The sequence below is a fragment of the Mixophyes fleayi genome, chromosome 2, assembly GCF_038048845.1.
Source record: "Mixophyes fleayi isolate aMixFle1 chromosome 2, aMixFle1.hap1, whole genome shotgun sequence".
In the NCBI taxonomy this organism is placed as follows: domain Eukaryota; kingdom Metazoa; phylum Chordata; class Amphibia; order Anura; family Limnodynastidae; genus Mixophyes; species Mixophyes fleayi.
Window position 1 is genome coordinate 309,905,406 of NC_134403.1, and position 14,109 is coordinate 309,919,514.

Consider the following 14,109-nt stretch of genomic DNA (forward strand, 5'->3'; position numbering starts at 1 on the left):
AAGCAATGTATGAGCACCATAGAGGATGAACACAGCAAGTCATAATAAATGTTGTTGATGATATATGTAAAGTGCTCCCTATCTATACACACACTCTCCCATTATCACCACCATTGCTTGTCCCCAGGTTCATTCTCTGTACACAACTGCATTCAAATGTAATTCCACTATATGCCATGCTGCTTACAGCACCTTCACCATAAAGCAAGACTTGGCCTGTGTTCTAAGGATAATTATTTTCCTCTCAATGTTACTTGGTTGATTTTTTTGTAACTGTGCATTTAGATGGATTAGGTTATGTTTTTAAATCTACTATCTTTCCCCCAAGAACTCTTCAGTTTAGCTCAGTTCGTCAGTCTCTCTATGTACTTTGCAAACCTTTTGCAGTCCTTTTAAATTACTCTATTTAACAGGTCCACAATGTGAAGTATATGTGTAATTAGAATAGTCTTATGTAATACTCTGGCTGTGTAGGAAGGTGGAAGAAGCACTTGTGTTTGCACTTGACATTCCCTAGCATGTGAAAGTGTTATATACAAATATTACTTCCCAAAAATGACCTGATAATACATTCAGGGAGAGGTATCCAAAATTTGTTAGAAACATCTGCCAAGTTCATACTGTAGATACTGGTGGTCGAAATGTGCTTAACTGGTATCACAATGAATACACATCTGAAGGAAGAGCCGCTGTGACCATTGAAGGTAGGACACAATTGGCCATGTTGATTCACTCCATGTGTAACTTTACTTCTTGACTTCCTTACTACTACTAAAGCTGTGAGGATACTTTAGATATCTTATTCAAATACATCCAGTAACATTGTAAAGCAAAAACCTTGCAACTATGGTAGTTTTATTTTTTTTTCTTGCTGCTTTTTCCTCTGATCCAGCTGAGTCTTCAAAAGTCCAAATTATCAGTTTGCATCCAACTTTTTATATATTTAAGGTGACATTATGCTCTTTTTATACTTGGCATACAGACGACCATCCTAATATGCATTTAACCCTTTCAGTGCCGAGTTTAAATAGACTTCTCAAAAATCAGAGTCAAGAACAAAAATACCAGCAACAAAGGAAGAGTCTAAAGAATTTATTTGTGTGTAAAGGGTAGGTCTAATACATACAACAAATGTTTCATGAACTGGAAGTAAAGGAGAATTTCACCCCAAACTGAAAAGTCAAAAGGTATACTCCGCTCTTCACAAGATTCAGTGGTGGCGCCTGAGCGCTCATGCAGGCAGTGCGTGTACAATGTGGGGGGGATAAGCGGGTGTGAGGGCAGTCCAGCAGACCTCACCATGTAAGTTTTATGAATCTCTCCACATGTGGTTATATCAGATTGTTGGGCCACTAATTATTCTATGAGTTCCATGAGGATATCCAGAAAACATACACTGCTGCTGGGTCCTGAGGAATTGTTTCAGAACTAGTGCTCTAGGACAGTGGTTGGTTTGTCAATTCATCCTTATAGCAGAGTTTTCAAGACCAAAGGGAACATGCATGTATAGTATGTTGTGGTACAAAATGGTACATATTCACTAATAACAGTATATGAAACCTCGTGCCTCTTACTTCACATTTAAATTTATCCTTGTGTTGAGAGCAACAACAATGAAATTTCACTATTATATTTTATTTTAAAACATGTCCCCAAAGCACCTTTTGTATCAATCTCTAAAAACGATGTTGAAAAATATCAGACAAGCAACTTTTGGGTTGGGTATGAAATGTTGATTTAAAAAGGGCAATACGTGGAAAAAAACCAGCATGTGCATGTGGCACTACTAGTATGAGTTAAGTCTTAGGGGTAAATGTATGAAGCTCAGGGTTCTTCAACACCTGCGAGTTCGGCGTCTTCAGCGCTTAAATTTAAAGCGGCGCTGCCTTGTAAAGGGAAGTCTCCCTTTACAAGGTAGCGCCGTTTTAAATTTAAGTGCTGAAGATGCCGAACTCGCGGGTGTTGAAGAACCCGGAGCTTCATACATTTACCCCTTAGTCTGGTCTTGGGTAGCCTGAACTATGCAAGTAAAGTGAATGGAGCAAGACATATAACCAACTGAAACCTGACAGCTATGCAAGGATTTTGAAGAGGCGCGATAGGCCTGGACATGCAGCAATTCCAAACTAATAAAGTATCCTTAATGTCTTTCTTATGTCATCCATAGACATCCAATTAGGTAACGTCTAGGGCATTTTGCACCCTACCTTTACTGTAACATTACTTTATTGTGTAAAGGACATTAGTAATACAACTGCCACATATTGTTACTACAAAAATTATGCATTTTCTTGATAAATATTTGGTTGGCATAAAACATAATACTTGTAGGGTTACAGCACGCAATACCAGACTTGCATGCAAATTAACATTTGCAAGTTGTGCATAAATAGTACTTATTATCAGCACTAATGTGATGGCATAGCATTGAATGACTAATAAAATCATTGTATGCTGTTTTCATGTTTATATATTCCATACCAGAGATATGCAGCCAGTGTGTCTACAGCTGCTTCGTAACTGTGACTCCCATGATGCCCAACATTTAAGCAATTTTTATAATTTGCATCTGCGTTGTCAGTTCAGAGCTACCCCACCCCCTTATATCACCTCTGCTAAAAACCATGGTGAGCCGAAGTGGGGCAAGGGAAAGTCTATTTTCTAGATCACATCAGGTGTTGTCAGCAACGTTCTAAGATGAATATTTGAAAATGTAATTGTGCTATATACTGACAATGCTGAAAATTTTGTATGCTATACATTGCTATTAACTTAATGCTACCATCTGTTTGTTATTTAAAAGATGTTCAGTTTAAACCTCTGGGCTACAGGGGATCAGGAAATGCAACACAGTACTTTGGCCTGCTGGTGGCTCCCAGTACTTGCTTTACATCATCATCGTTATTTATATAGCGCCACTAATTCCCCAGCACTGTACATAGAGCACATCTACATCGGGCCCTGCCCCATTGGAGCTTACAGTCTAAATTCTCTAACATACAGAGACAGAGAGAGACTAAAGTCAATTTAATAGCAGCCAATTAACCTACTAGTATGTTTTTGGAGTGTGGGAGGAAACCGGAGCACCCGGAGGAAACCCACACAAACACGTATCCTTTTCCTGATGTATCAGTGTCAGAGCTAACTCACTTTATAGAAAAACGTAAATGTCACATTTAGTCTAAACTGTAATATACTAATCATTAAAATGGTGTAATAATTACACACTACCTTTCAAAATGGGTGGGTTTTTTAATACCTTAATACTAAGTTTATAAAGGGCCTATTTTGCAAATACAACCACTCTTAATGTGCAAAATATAAATGAAGCCACAGCTATGTCTAATCATTTGCAAGATACATTATTTTGCAAAGTGGATCTAGCACATACCTTCCCTACAGAATCCTCACCTTTGTTAGGCCAGAGGTATGAAGTTGTGTGTCTGTGTCTTGCTCCCACTACTGATGTTGCCACCTATGAATTAAGTTGCACCAGCTATAAACAGAGGACTGCAAACACCCAGTGAACAAAGATGAGTATTCTGCAGGAAAGGCAAGTGCTGTATCAGTCGTATGGCAGGGCTTAGATTGAAGTGTTGCACTTTCATCCCTTAAGGTATAAAACGCCATAAAGGTGAACGTCTTCTTTAAAGAAGCCAAAATAATGTTTTCCTGTGAGTTGTTTTTCCTGTCCTACGTGACTACACAGGTATGTACTGTTGAGAAACTCTATTTCTTCCCCCTGCATATGCTGCCATTTATTCTCTGCATCCTATTGTCTGTAAGTTCACACTTTCTTGTCATGAACTCCAAATTTAGAAGAAAAAAAATCTATAGATTTCCTGTGGACCCCACAGCCAAATATACCCAATTACTGAAACAAGTGAACTGGATTATGCAGGTTGGTCTGGCCTTGCACACATGAATAATAGCTGGTGACATGTGCATTGAAAACATGCACCAATGGATGATAAAAGCAGCACAGTATGAAACGAATACTATATCATCATCATCACCATTTATTTATATAGCGCCACTGATTCCGCAGCGTTGTACAGAGAACTCACTCACATCATACTATATGAAAAAGTGCCCCGGTGTTGGCTGCTCCCGATTTTATCGGAATGGGTGCATTGGACTTCCATGTTACGTGACCTCTTCTGCAAAGTACAGGGAGGTCGCCTCCCGGAGGAGCAGGGACTGCACTGTGCTCTCCTGCCTTTCTCTGGGCGGCCCCTTAGAAGGTTGGAGGGCCGTGCCTGCAGCCCTCCACCTTGCGTTGCCCCTCACTGGTATAAATTATGAGCCCTAAAGAAATATATATATATATATATATATATATATATATATCCTATAAACATTTTTCTATATTGTGTCTTTTTGTGCCTATGTCCACCCCTGGACAGGTGGAAGTTAAAAACCGCCGTTGTGCAGAACTTTATGGCAGCCTATGTATGGCGTTATGCGTCACTTTTAATCACATTTAAGGTTCAACACATATTTTACAATCACATTTTGATGATGCCTCACATTTTAACTTAATACGTAGGGGCAAAGTCTTCACAGTGACCTTTAAAGACAGTTAAACAGTGTGATGCAGATGATCAAAAAAAACTGAGGTAAAAAGACAAGTAGTGTAAAGTTTGAAAATGTGAGAGAATACTAAATCCACAAAAGGAATGACCCAATGATACAATACCACACACACAGGAGTCTAACATAAATGATCACTGGATATTTCAGAACATTTTTATTATAATAGATTTCTAAAATGTGCAATAAAAATAACTGATAGCCCAATACATGTACAAATTGGAGACTAGTTTAAGGGTTGATTAACCTCAGCTCAGTGTCCCATATTAGGTTTTCTATTTAAGTTTCAGTAATGGCTCAATAAAATGATAAAATTCTGTGGACCTGTTTGACATTACAACTTGTGTTGCATTCCCACATTGATGTCATATGCTCGCTGGTTCTGTGGAAGCCATCTAAGTATAACAGCGGGCAGGAGCTCTGGAGCTCATTGCCGCAATGTCAGCTTTCTGCATATTGCTGCTGGCATCATTTCCCTCTATCTAACAGACGTATTTGTCTGGCAGTCATTTGGCAAGGACCCTGAATTCCTCAATGCTTTGTTAGCTCTTATTATAAAGCACTGTTCTCAAAGACATGAAAGTGTTTCCTTGTTTAAATCATCGTTTTATTGTATCTTACAGATCAGTCAGTAAAAATCTTATAAAATATCCATTGATCGCTTATATCCGATTCCTTAAGTTTAGTAATTCATTACAGCTGTGTTCAGGAGTGTATAGTAATTCCTTAGATGTCCATGGCCCATGTTGTACAGTAATAAAGGGGAGGGGTGAAGGGCGTTAGCTTATCAATAAAAAGAGGGGAGTTTTTTGTTTTTGTATATAGCAGAAGTATCATTTGTCATGTAAGCGTTAATGGCTTACTAAACCAAGAAAATAAATCATTAAGATGATACTGTATAAAAAGGCTTCTTGTGACAGTTAAAGTGGCTCAGTGCCCTTCAATATATTTAATGTTAAATATAATATATACCAATCAGCCACAATTTTAAAACCACCTGCCTAACCTAACTCTGACCCATCGAGTCATGGACTCCACGAGACCTCTGAAGGAGTCCTGTGGTATCTGGCACCAAGACGTTAGCAGCAGAACCTTTAAGTCCTGTAACTTGCGAGGTAGAGCCTCCATAGCTCAAGACTTGTTTTTACAGCACATCCCACATGCTTGATCGGTTTGAGATATGGAAAATTTGGAGGTCAAGTGAACACCTTGAACTCTGTCATGTTCCTCAAAACATTCCTGAACAATTCTGGAAGGCGGTTCACCGATTGTCCTTCCTTGCATCTTCTTTGGTATATACTAACCACTGCATACTGGGAATACACCACAACATCTGCTATTTTGGAGATGCTCTGACCCAGCTGTCTAGCCATCACAATTTGGACCTCGTCAAAGTCGCTCAGATCCTTCCCCTTCCTCTTTCTTTCTGCTTCCAACACATCAGCTTCATGAACTAACTCTTCACTTGTTTGAGGAAACCTCCCTTAGCTGGGACGGTGATTACCTTCTGTGGGATTCAACTCACTTGGGCAGAACAGAATATTATTAACAATAAGGATTTATTATGACAGCACAACACCATAAGACGTTCACAAGGTACAGGGTAAATGGTAGTATGTATCCTCCAGCAGCCTCGGCACTCCAAAGTAACAATCTCAGTATTCTTCAGAGTCTTATCCTCTACCGTTTAGCTAGAAAGTTTCTATGTCACCTATCCTGAGATACTGACTTACACAGACCGTCCTGGTAGGGTTACCTCTGGCGGCACCATGATGCCTGGCCCAGAGTTCTTTGTCCAGGAACCTCCAAGATAGAATGAATCCATTGACATACTGCTCTCCTTATATTTCTGGCTGGTTACACAGGGAGAAGGGTCAAGATGTTCCAATCCTCCTCCTTTCAGCAGGGGTCTATCAGTGAACACTTAAATTATTTAAGTGTTAGACATACAATCTCTGATACTTTAATTATGCAATGGAATGGCTTTACTGAATTAACTATTTGGTTGGATACCCTTAACAAAGGGTTCCAATATTACATCAGGGAATGACACTTCACACTGGCATGAAACATTAAGACCTTTGACACATTGTATCTGCAGCATTACACGATCTGAGTCGTCTGTGATGCATTTTTATACAATAACTTTTATATTGATGCATAATAATACATTTTCTAATGATATTTCAGCCAGTATAGTACTGTGGAGACACATTGCGCATAATCTGGAAGTTCTAATCTAATTACCTCCTATATTACCTGTTGACCTAGATAACTAATTGTGGTGTGCCTCTAGCTATATTAACAGTCACTCAGACATTGTTCTGATTACTAACAGCCCAGATCTATGCCACACCTTATGCCCATGGACGATTAAGACAAATGGTATTTACCTTTCCTAACTTGATTACCTTAGCCAGCACTAACTTTTTCAGCAATTTGTGCTACAGTAGCACTTCCATATGGCAACAGTCTTTATATTTCTAATAATACAATATAGCAGGTAATAGCAAAGGCAAAATATACCTAATAACATGAAATAGCAATACATTGATGCTCTGGTGTATACACTTAGAATGGGCCAAGGATTAAAAAGCATAGTAAACTCTGAGAAATGGGTAATGAATAAAAAGTCACTTCACTTGTCAGTGGTATTAATGTTGTGGCTGATATATATATAATATTAAAGGATCTGCACCTAACATCTTGGTGCCAGATACCTCAGGACACCTTTAGAGGTCTTGTGGAGTCCATGTCACGACAGGTCAGAGCTGCACAACATTAGGCAGGTGGTTTTAATGTTGTGGCTGATCGGTGTGTATATATTGTTATATATTTCTTTAAGATATGCTTATGTGTGACCAGCACTATGAGAGAACAGTGTTTGCAGGAAGTGCTAACAAGCACTATAATCCAATTTCATCAAGGGTTTGTAGCTTTGACATCATCAAGACATAAGGCACAAAGTGCTCTCGCTGGTTCCTGGATGTGTACTCAGCCCACCCATGAAAGGACTGTCTCCTTGTTTATTGTGAACACATCAGTGAGTCACTTTACTTCCCACTTCCCTCTTTTTAATGTCCAACTGAGCAGTTTCCAATGATCTACTATGACCTCTACATAGCTCACTTTGTAGTGTACCACTCACTATGCTTCCATTTTAGCAATGATCGAACTCTGATAGAAGAAATACCCTACTAGATACAGTACAAACAGATTAAAAACATCTACACATACAAAAAAACATACAGACTATGAAATTGCTATACAGTGATGTACAAAAGATAAATAATTTAAAAGTTGGAATGTTTTTCCTATATGGTACACTTTACATCTCTCAGTAGGTCAAACATATTTCTATTGTTAATTGTCCACACTAAGTATTTTCTTAGGCTTCCTGTATTTTGAGATAGCTTTCCAGATCCTGCAAACAGGTCCACCCCTGGAGTAGAGAGAAACGTTTAAGTTACTGCATTATTAAATTATTATTATCTTAAAGGACACAAGCATTGATATATTATCATCATAATAATTGCACAACGTGTCATTGCAACTGTTGTCATCCTTATAGGTGCCAGGTCATGTGTCTAATCATATGATTTGAAACCATAAGTTGCAAGATGGATGTTTGATGGCTCACAAACAAATGGTGCTTGTACTGTAACTGAATTTGTTTAAATTGTTCTATTAAAAACAACAATGTCTATATGTATAATGAAAACATTGAATATCCTATGTTGCTCATTTCTAGAATTCTAGTACTACATATTTTGGAGCTTGTAAACTAATTACAAACAATTAAAGTTGACTTGCTTCCTCAGCTGTCATACATTTTTACAAAAGGTTATGGAATTTAGCAAAACAATTGCTTGACTGTTAAAACTTGCATGTAAGCATGCAATAAATTGTGAAAGCAACACCACACTTAATGAAGATTGTACATTAATAAACTATTCCACTACATTTATTGCTAAGTGTCTTAAAGACTAAGGGGCGTATGTCCATTTGCGTAGCATATCATGCGTGAAATAGCTCTGCGCATGCTCATAAACAGACCTTACGCCAATGAACGCAATTTCATGCAATTCACGTGTGTGAAATCAAGTGACACGACTGCCTATAACTTGAAGATTAGTACGTGGGAGGGGAGGGGAGGGAAGGAAAGGACTCACAGCCGGATGAAGGGGAGGGCACACGGGACGCCCTGGACCAGCGTTACCGTTTGAAGAAAGCCTTTTTTTTACTTATTTAAAATAAGAAAAATAAAAAAGCTGCATGCTTCCACAATCTATATTGGACCGTTCTAGACAAGCCAGTCAGCCACCTACGTTATTTAGTAGACTTCCGGGCTAGTCCACTGTCTATGCAGCTGTACAGTTTCAGCTGGGTGCAGAAATGACATTTGCATTCCTGAGGTTAGCCTTTTTGCCTCAAACAGGCTTCCGTAATGATCAGAGAAGTATCTTGTTTATATGCATTGTCAATACCAGCTCAAGACGATGTCATGACATTGTCCAGGGAAGCTCAATTTCTTCAGGTCTTCCCGGTTGTACAGAAACCACTATATAGGTAAGAAGAGACCCTGAAGCACATACATGGGATGGTGCAACAAACAAAAAGCAAGGTGCAGACCAGTTTAAGGGGACCGCTGTAACAACAACTCATTGGGGAGGCAGAAAACATAACCCATGACATAGAACCTATTGAGTATATGATCCTGGGACTTAAGATCTTATTACATTTTAAAAATGATGCAGAAGAATATCGCTATGTGTAACCATACGGTCCTTTATAGCCAGCTCTGTTCAACTGTACCCCGTTTTGGGACATTAAACAGAAGCCATCAGTTAATGACTGTTTATTATGAGTTCACACTCTGTTGTGAGGGGCACTCCAGCGTGTACATCCCATGAGCTTGTGTTAGTGTGTCAGTCACTACAGGGTGGTCTGTACTTGTGTCTCATGAGTGTATGTCTGGGTGTTGGGTGGGTTCTGCTAGATTCACATTGGCACTCTCACCATCTACCCAGCGGCTGTGGCTGAGAATATCCACGCTACATGCTGTACCAGGGCCGGACTGGCCATCTGGCACTTCTTGCAAATGCCAGAAGTGCTGATGGTAAGATAGGCCGGGTCCCGGGCAGTCAGAGCATGCACCGTGCTATATATTTGTATAGACTGTGAGTTTATATAATGAATATTTATATAAACTAACAGTCTATACAAATATAATTTAGTGGTTTTAATATGTTCACTCTGTGGCATAATATGATTTTTGGGCACTATTGCATAGCATAATATGATTTGGGGGCACTACTGTATAGCATAATATGATTTGGGGGCACTACTGTATAGCATAACATGATTTTTGGGCACTATTGTAGCATAATATGATTTGGGGCACTACTGTATGGCATAATATGATTTTTGGGCACTATTGTATAGCATAATATGATTTGGGGGGACTAGTGTGGCATAATATGATTTGGGGGGACTATTGTGGCATAATATGATTTGGGGCACTACTGTATAGCATAATATGATTTGGGGCACTACTGTATAGCATAATATGATTTTTGGGCACTACTGTATAGCATTATATGATTTGGGGGCACTACTGTATAGCATTATATGATTTGGGGGCACTATTGTGGCATAATATGATTTGGGGCACTACTGTATGGCATAATATGATTTTTGGGCACTATTGTATAGCATAATATGATTTGGGGGCACTACTGTATAGCATAATATGATTTCTGGGCACTACTGTATAGCATAATATGATTTTTGGGCACTACTGTATAGCATAATATGATCTGAGGGCACTACTGTATAGCATATTATGATTTTTGGGCACTACTGTATAGCATAATATGATTTGGGGGCACTATTGTAGCATAATATGAACTGGGGCAATACTGTATGGTATAATATGATTTGAGGGCACAACTGTATGCCATAATATGATTTGTGGGCTCTATGGTGGCTTAATATAAATTGGGGGCACGTACTCTGGCATGACGGAAGGGGGAGAGTGTTAATATAATGTGGGAGGTAAGCTATTAATTTAATGCTGGAGTTAAGGTGGGGGCTAATTATTTATTGGTGAAAGTGGGGCTGTTTGGGGAAAAAATAACATCTATTTAATAAATGTGAATATGAATTATTTAATGGCAGTGATGGTTGCGGGAAATAGGTATATTTCTTAAACGTAAATGCTATTTACGAATTTATTGCTGGGGTTATTTGGAGGGAGGGAAATTAAATGTGAATAATAGTATTTTAATGTTGAGGCTGGAGGGAGGCCTACTTATAAAACATGGGCTGTATTGATTAAACACCAGGGCTGGTTGGAGTTTTCTAAATTACATGTACCTATTTTTTTCCAAATAGGGCCTCCAACATTCCAGGATACAGACAAGCAGCAACTAAAGGCACCAGCAGTCAGAGGTGGCGAAAGTGACAAGAACAGGTAGGAGAGAGCAGGACTGTCTGCCAACTGTCCCGAATTTTGGTGACTGTCTTGTTTAGTGAGATTTGGTCTGACTACAAGGACAGTTGGGAGGTATGTCCCACTTCACACTGTACTGCTTGTGAAGGCAGAGATGCGTGCAACTAACAGAAGTGCACACAGTATTGCCTATTTATTTGTCTAAAATGATAACCATGTAATAGGGGCCCCCTGTCTTAAATACCCTGGGCCCCCTGAGCGTTAATCCAGCTCTGGTTAGCAGGAGGAATCTGATAGCTACTCCCAGTCCCTGGATAGGACACAGCCTGCGGAGGAAGCCGAGGAGCTCTAAGTCTCACAAGATTTGGTAATCTCGTGAGACTAAGAGCTTCCCTGCTCACTCTACAGGGAGTTCCCCCCCGATGGATGTCAGCAGCTCCAGAAGCACAGATAAGTATAGTGGGCTGGGGGTGTCATAATGTGTCTGGGGGGATGGCGTGATGTGGCTGGGAGGGCGTGATAAATGTAATGTTTTATTATAATGTATGTAACCATGCTGGCCACACCCACAACACAATGTGGTCACGCCCTTTTCGGCACTGCCACGCAGCGGCGGCACACAGTTTCTTTCCTGCTAGAACTAAGGTGGGCCTGTATACTTGAAATGCCAGGGCTGATTTTTAGTCTCAGTCTGGCCTTGTGCTGTACTGATCTTAGCAACCTTTCATGCGCAGGACAGTGCTATCATATTCACTATTGGATATTTTTCATGATGGCACCTGTTCTTCATGACTTATCAGTTTATCTTAAGTACTGCTCCAGTTAGTGATGTATAAAAGTTGATATAAAAAAGTGTAGTTTTGTTTCAGTAATGTAATAATTTTAATGCATTGCCCTGTAGGATGCACCTAAAGTATCTCCGTTGCATGATTTGACATTCACTGCTTGATAGTGAGAATTCTGCACTGTTCATATAACAGTGGTCACTGGTTGCTCTGCTTTCCCGGAGGTGATAACTATCCATATCTATTCCAAACAAATACCCAACATTCCAGGATCCGGACAAACAGCAACTGAGCTTAAAACACCAACAGCAGCAGCATCAAGTAGTCTAAGCTGCAAGAGCAGGTAGCAGAGAGCAGCACTCGCTAACATCTACACTGATTCTGCTCCCATTCTGGGAGACTATCCTGAGCTGTCAGGACAGGTATATCCAGCTTCATGCTGGATTGCTGACAAAGGGTGAGCAGCATGCCCCATTCAGTGGCTACTCAATAGAAATCTGCCATTCACTATTGAATAACCTCTGAGTTCCCAAACAACAATATTTCCTCCCCTCTTTACCACACAGACCAGTTATTTTCTGGTGCATGAATGGAGAGGGAAAGGGTTGAACAGCAGTCCAGTGCTAGAAATGTCCCCTCCGTCATCTGGTGGTGGTAAACTCTGGGCCACTTGGATGGACTCTCCCCTGGACCAAAAGTTGCCAACCAGCCCCTGCCTTCACACCCCCCGTCCGTCAGCTTTGAAGCTCTTCGCAGATGCCAAAAGTTTGCAGCCAATAGGGCTGCAAGCAAAGTCGGCCGCATTGGGCACTCGCCATTGTTCTCTTTTGATGTGGTGGGTCCTGACCAGAGCATCTGCAGTGTAAGACTGGTGGGGAGCGCGTCTCCAGGTGATTCCAAATACATAAAGCGTTTGTGCAGGATTGGGAACAACGGCTTTGTCTTACACTTTCAATGTTGATTAAATCACACAGCCAGCTCTATTAATTTGTAGTTGCTGCAGCTCAATAGACAATTGCGGTCAATTGGCTTCAGCTCATATTGTCAGATTTGAGATTCCTCAGATGCACAGAGCCAAAATGCATTTTGTAAACTTTGGCTTCATCCATCCACAACAGGTCTTATAAATCTGCATTGTTTTGCAACCCATGGAATTGGCAAGATTCCCAATTCCTGACTCATACTAGAGGGGAGTGGTGAGGGAGTTAATTCTAAATTGTTGGGTATTAAATGGTGATGGGGAGGTTGTTGTTGATGAAGAAGTTGTGATGAGCCTGAGATATTTAATGACTGAGGATGAGGGGATTGACTGATTAGATGGTTAATGATTATTTGTATATTAAAAAAGTAGTCAAATCACCTCATAAATAAATTGTCCTACTAGGCTCTTACTTTTGAACCATAGGGGCCCCCCATCTTAAGTGCCTTGGACCCCCCAAAACCTTAATGGGCGGCCTAACATAGGCCATGTACAGTTAGGGTGCACAAAGCGTAGATGCAGCTGATTCAAGTCCTGGGTATCATTTTCACCAGTTACAGAAGTGCTAACTGATAGTGTTAATTTACATAGCATAGCATTTGTTTTAAAAAAAAATTACACGTACAGCATGTGTGCCACTAGCTAGCACAGCACATGTGCAAGGCCGGCATCGGAGGGGTACAGGGAGTACAGCAGTATGGGAACTGCCCAGAGTTATTAGGGGAGAGTGGCCTACGTAGTGAATTAATGGATGTGGCGGATGCCCTTTCTAGACAGCAGCTTCTCCTGAGATGCAAGCCTATTTGTGGGGGCTGTCGCCATTTGCTCCAGTCCCAGACCCCCAGGTGCACATCTTCCCGAGAGAGAAAAGCCCGGATCTCTGAGGCGTTGCTGATGTCATGTATCTAATGATGTCACAATAGGAGCCAAACGGAGCAAACACGAGAAGCAGATAGATAAGTAAACTGCTTCAGGAGACGTGGGGTGGCTGGAGATAATGGGCGAAAGGACAAATGTTGGGCAGGGGATAACTTAGGATTGGAGAGAGAAGGAAGAAAGGGCCCTGCCTATCACATGTGTACTGGGTCCCACAATTTCTGGTGGCAGCCCTGAACCTGTGATTGACTGTCATGGCATAATGTTAGATTTAAAAACACACATATACGTGCCACTAGCTAGCACACATCTATATGCAAGTAAGATATATAAACAAAGTAAGACTATAAAAACACAATGTATGTACAGCATACAAAAGTGGTGGTACAGAATGTCTTTTCATACCTGAGTCTTAGGCTTTT

General features: G+C 40.4%; 1 protein-coding gene across 1 annotated transcript in view; it reads right to left on the reverse strand.

The window, feature by feature from the left end:
- Window positions 1-7,287: 7,287 nt before the first annotated feature.
- MAP3K15 (mitogen-activated protein kinase kinase kinase 15) overlaps window positions 7,288-14,109 on the reverse strand; it is a 122,741-nt gene continuing 115,919 nt past the window's right edge. Inside the window, 2 exon segments of the mRNA XM_075196539.1 lie at window positions 7,288-8,035; window positions 14,093-14,109. The exon segment at window positions 14,093-14,109 is cut by the window's right edge and continues 60 nt beyond it. Coding sequence (XP_075052640.1) covers window positions 7,957-8,035; window positions 14,093-14,109 — 96 coding nt within the window. The 3' untranslated portion in view covers window positions 7,288-7,956.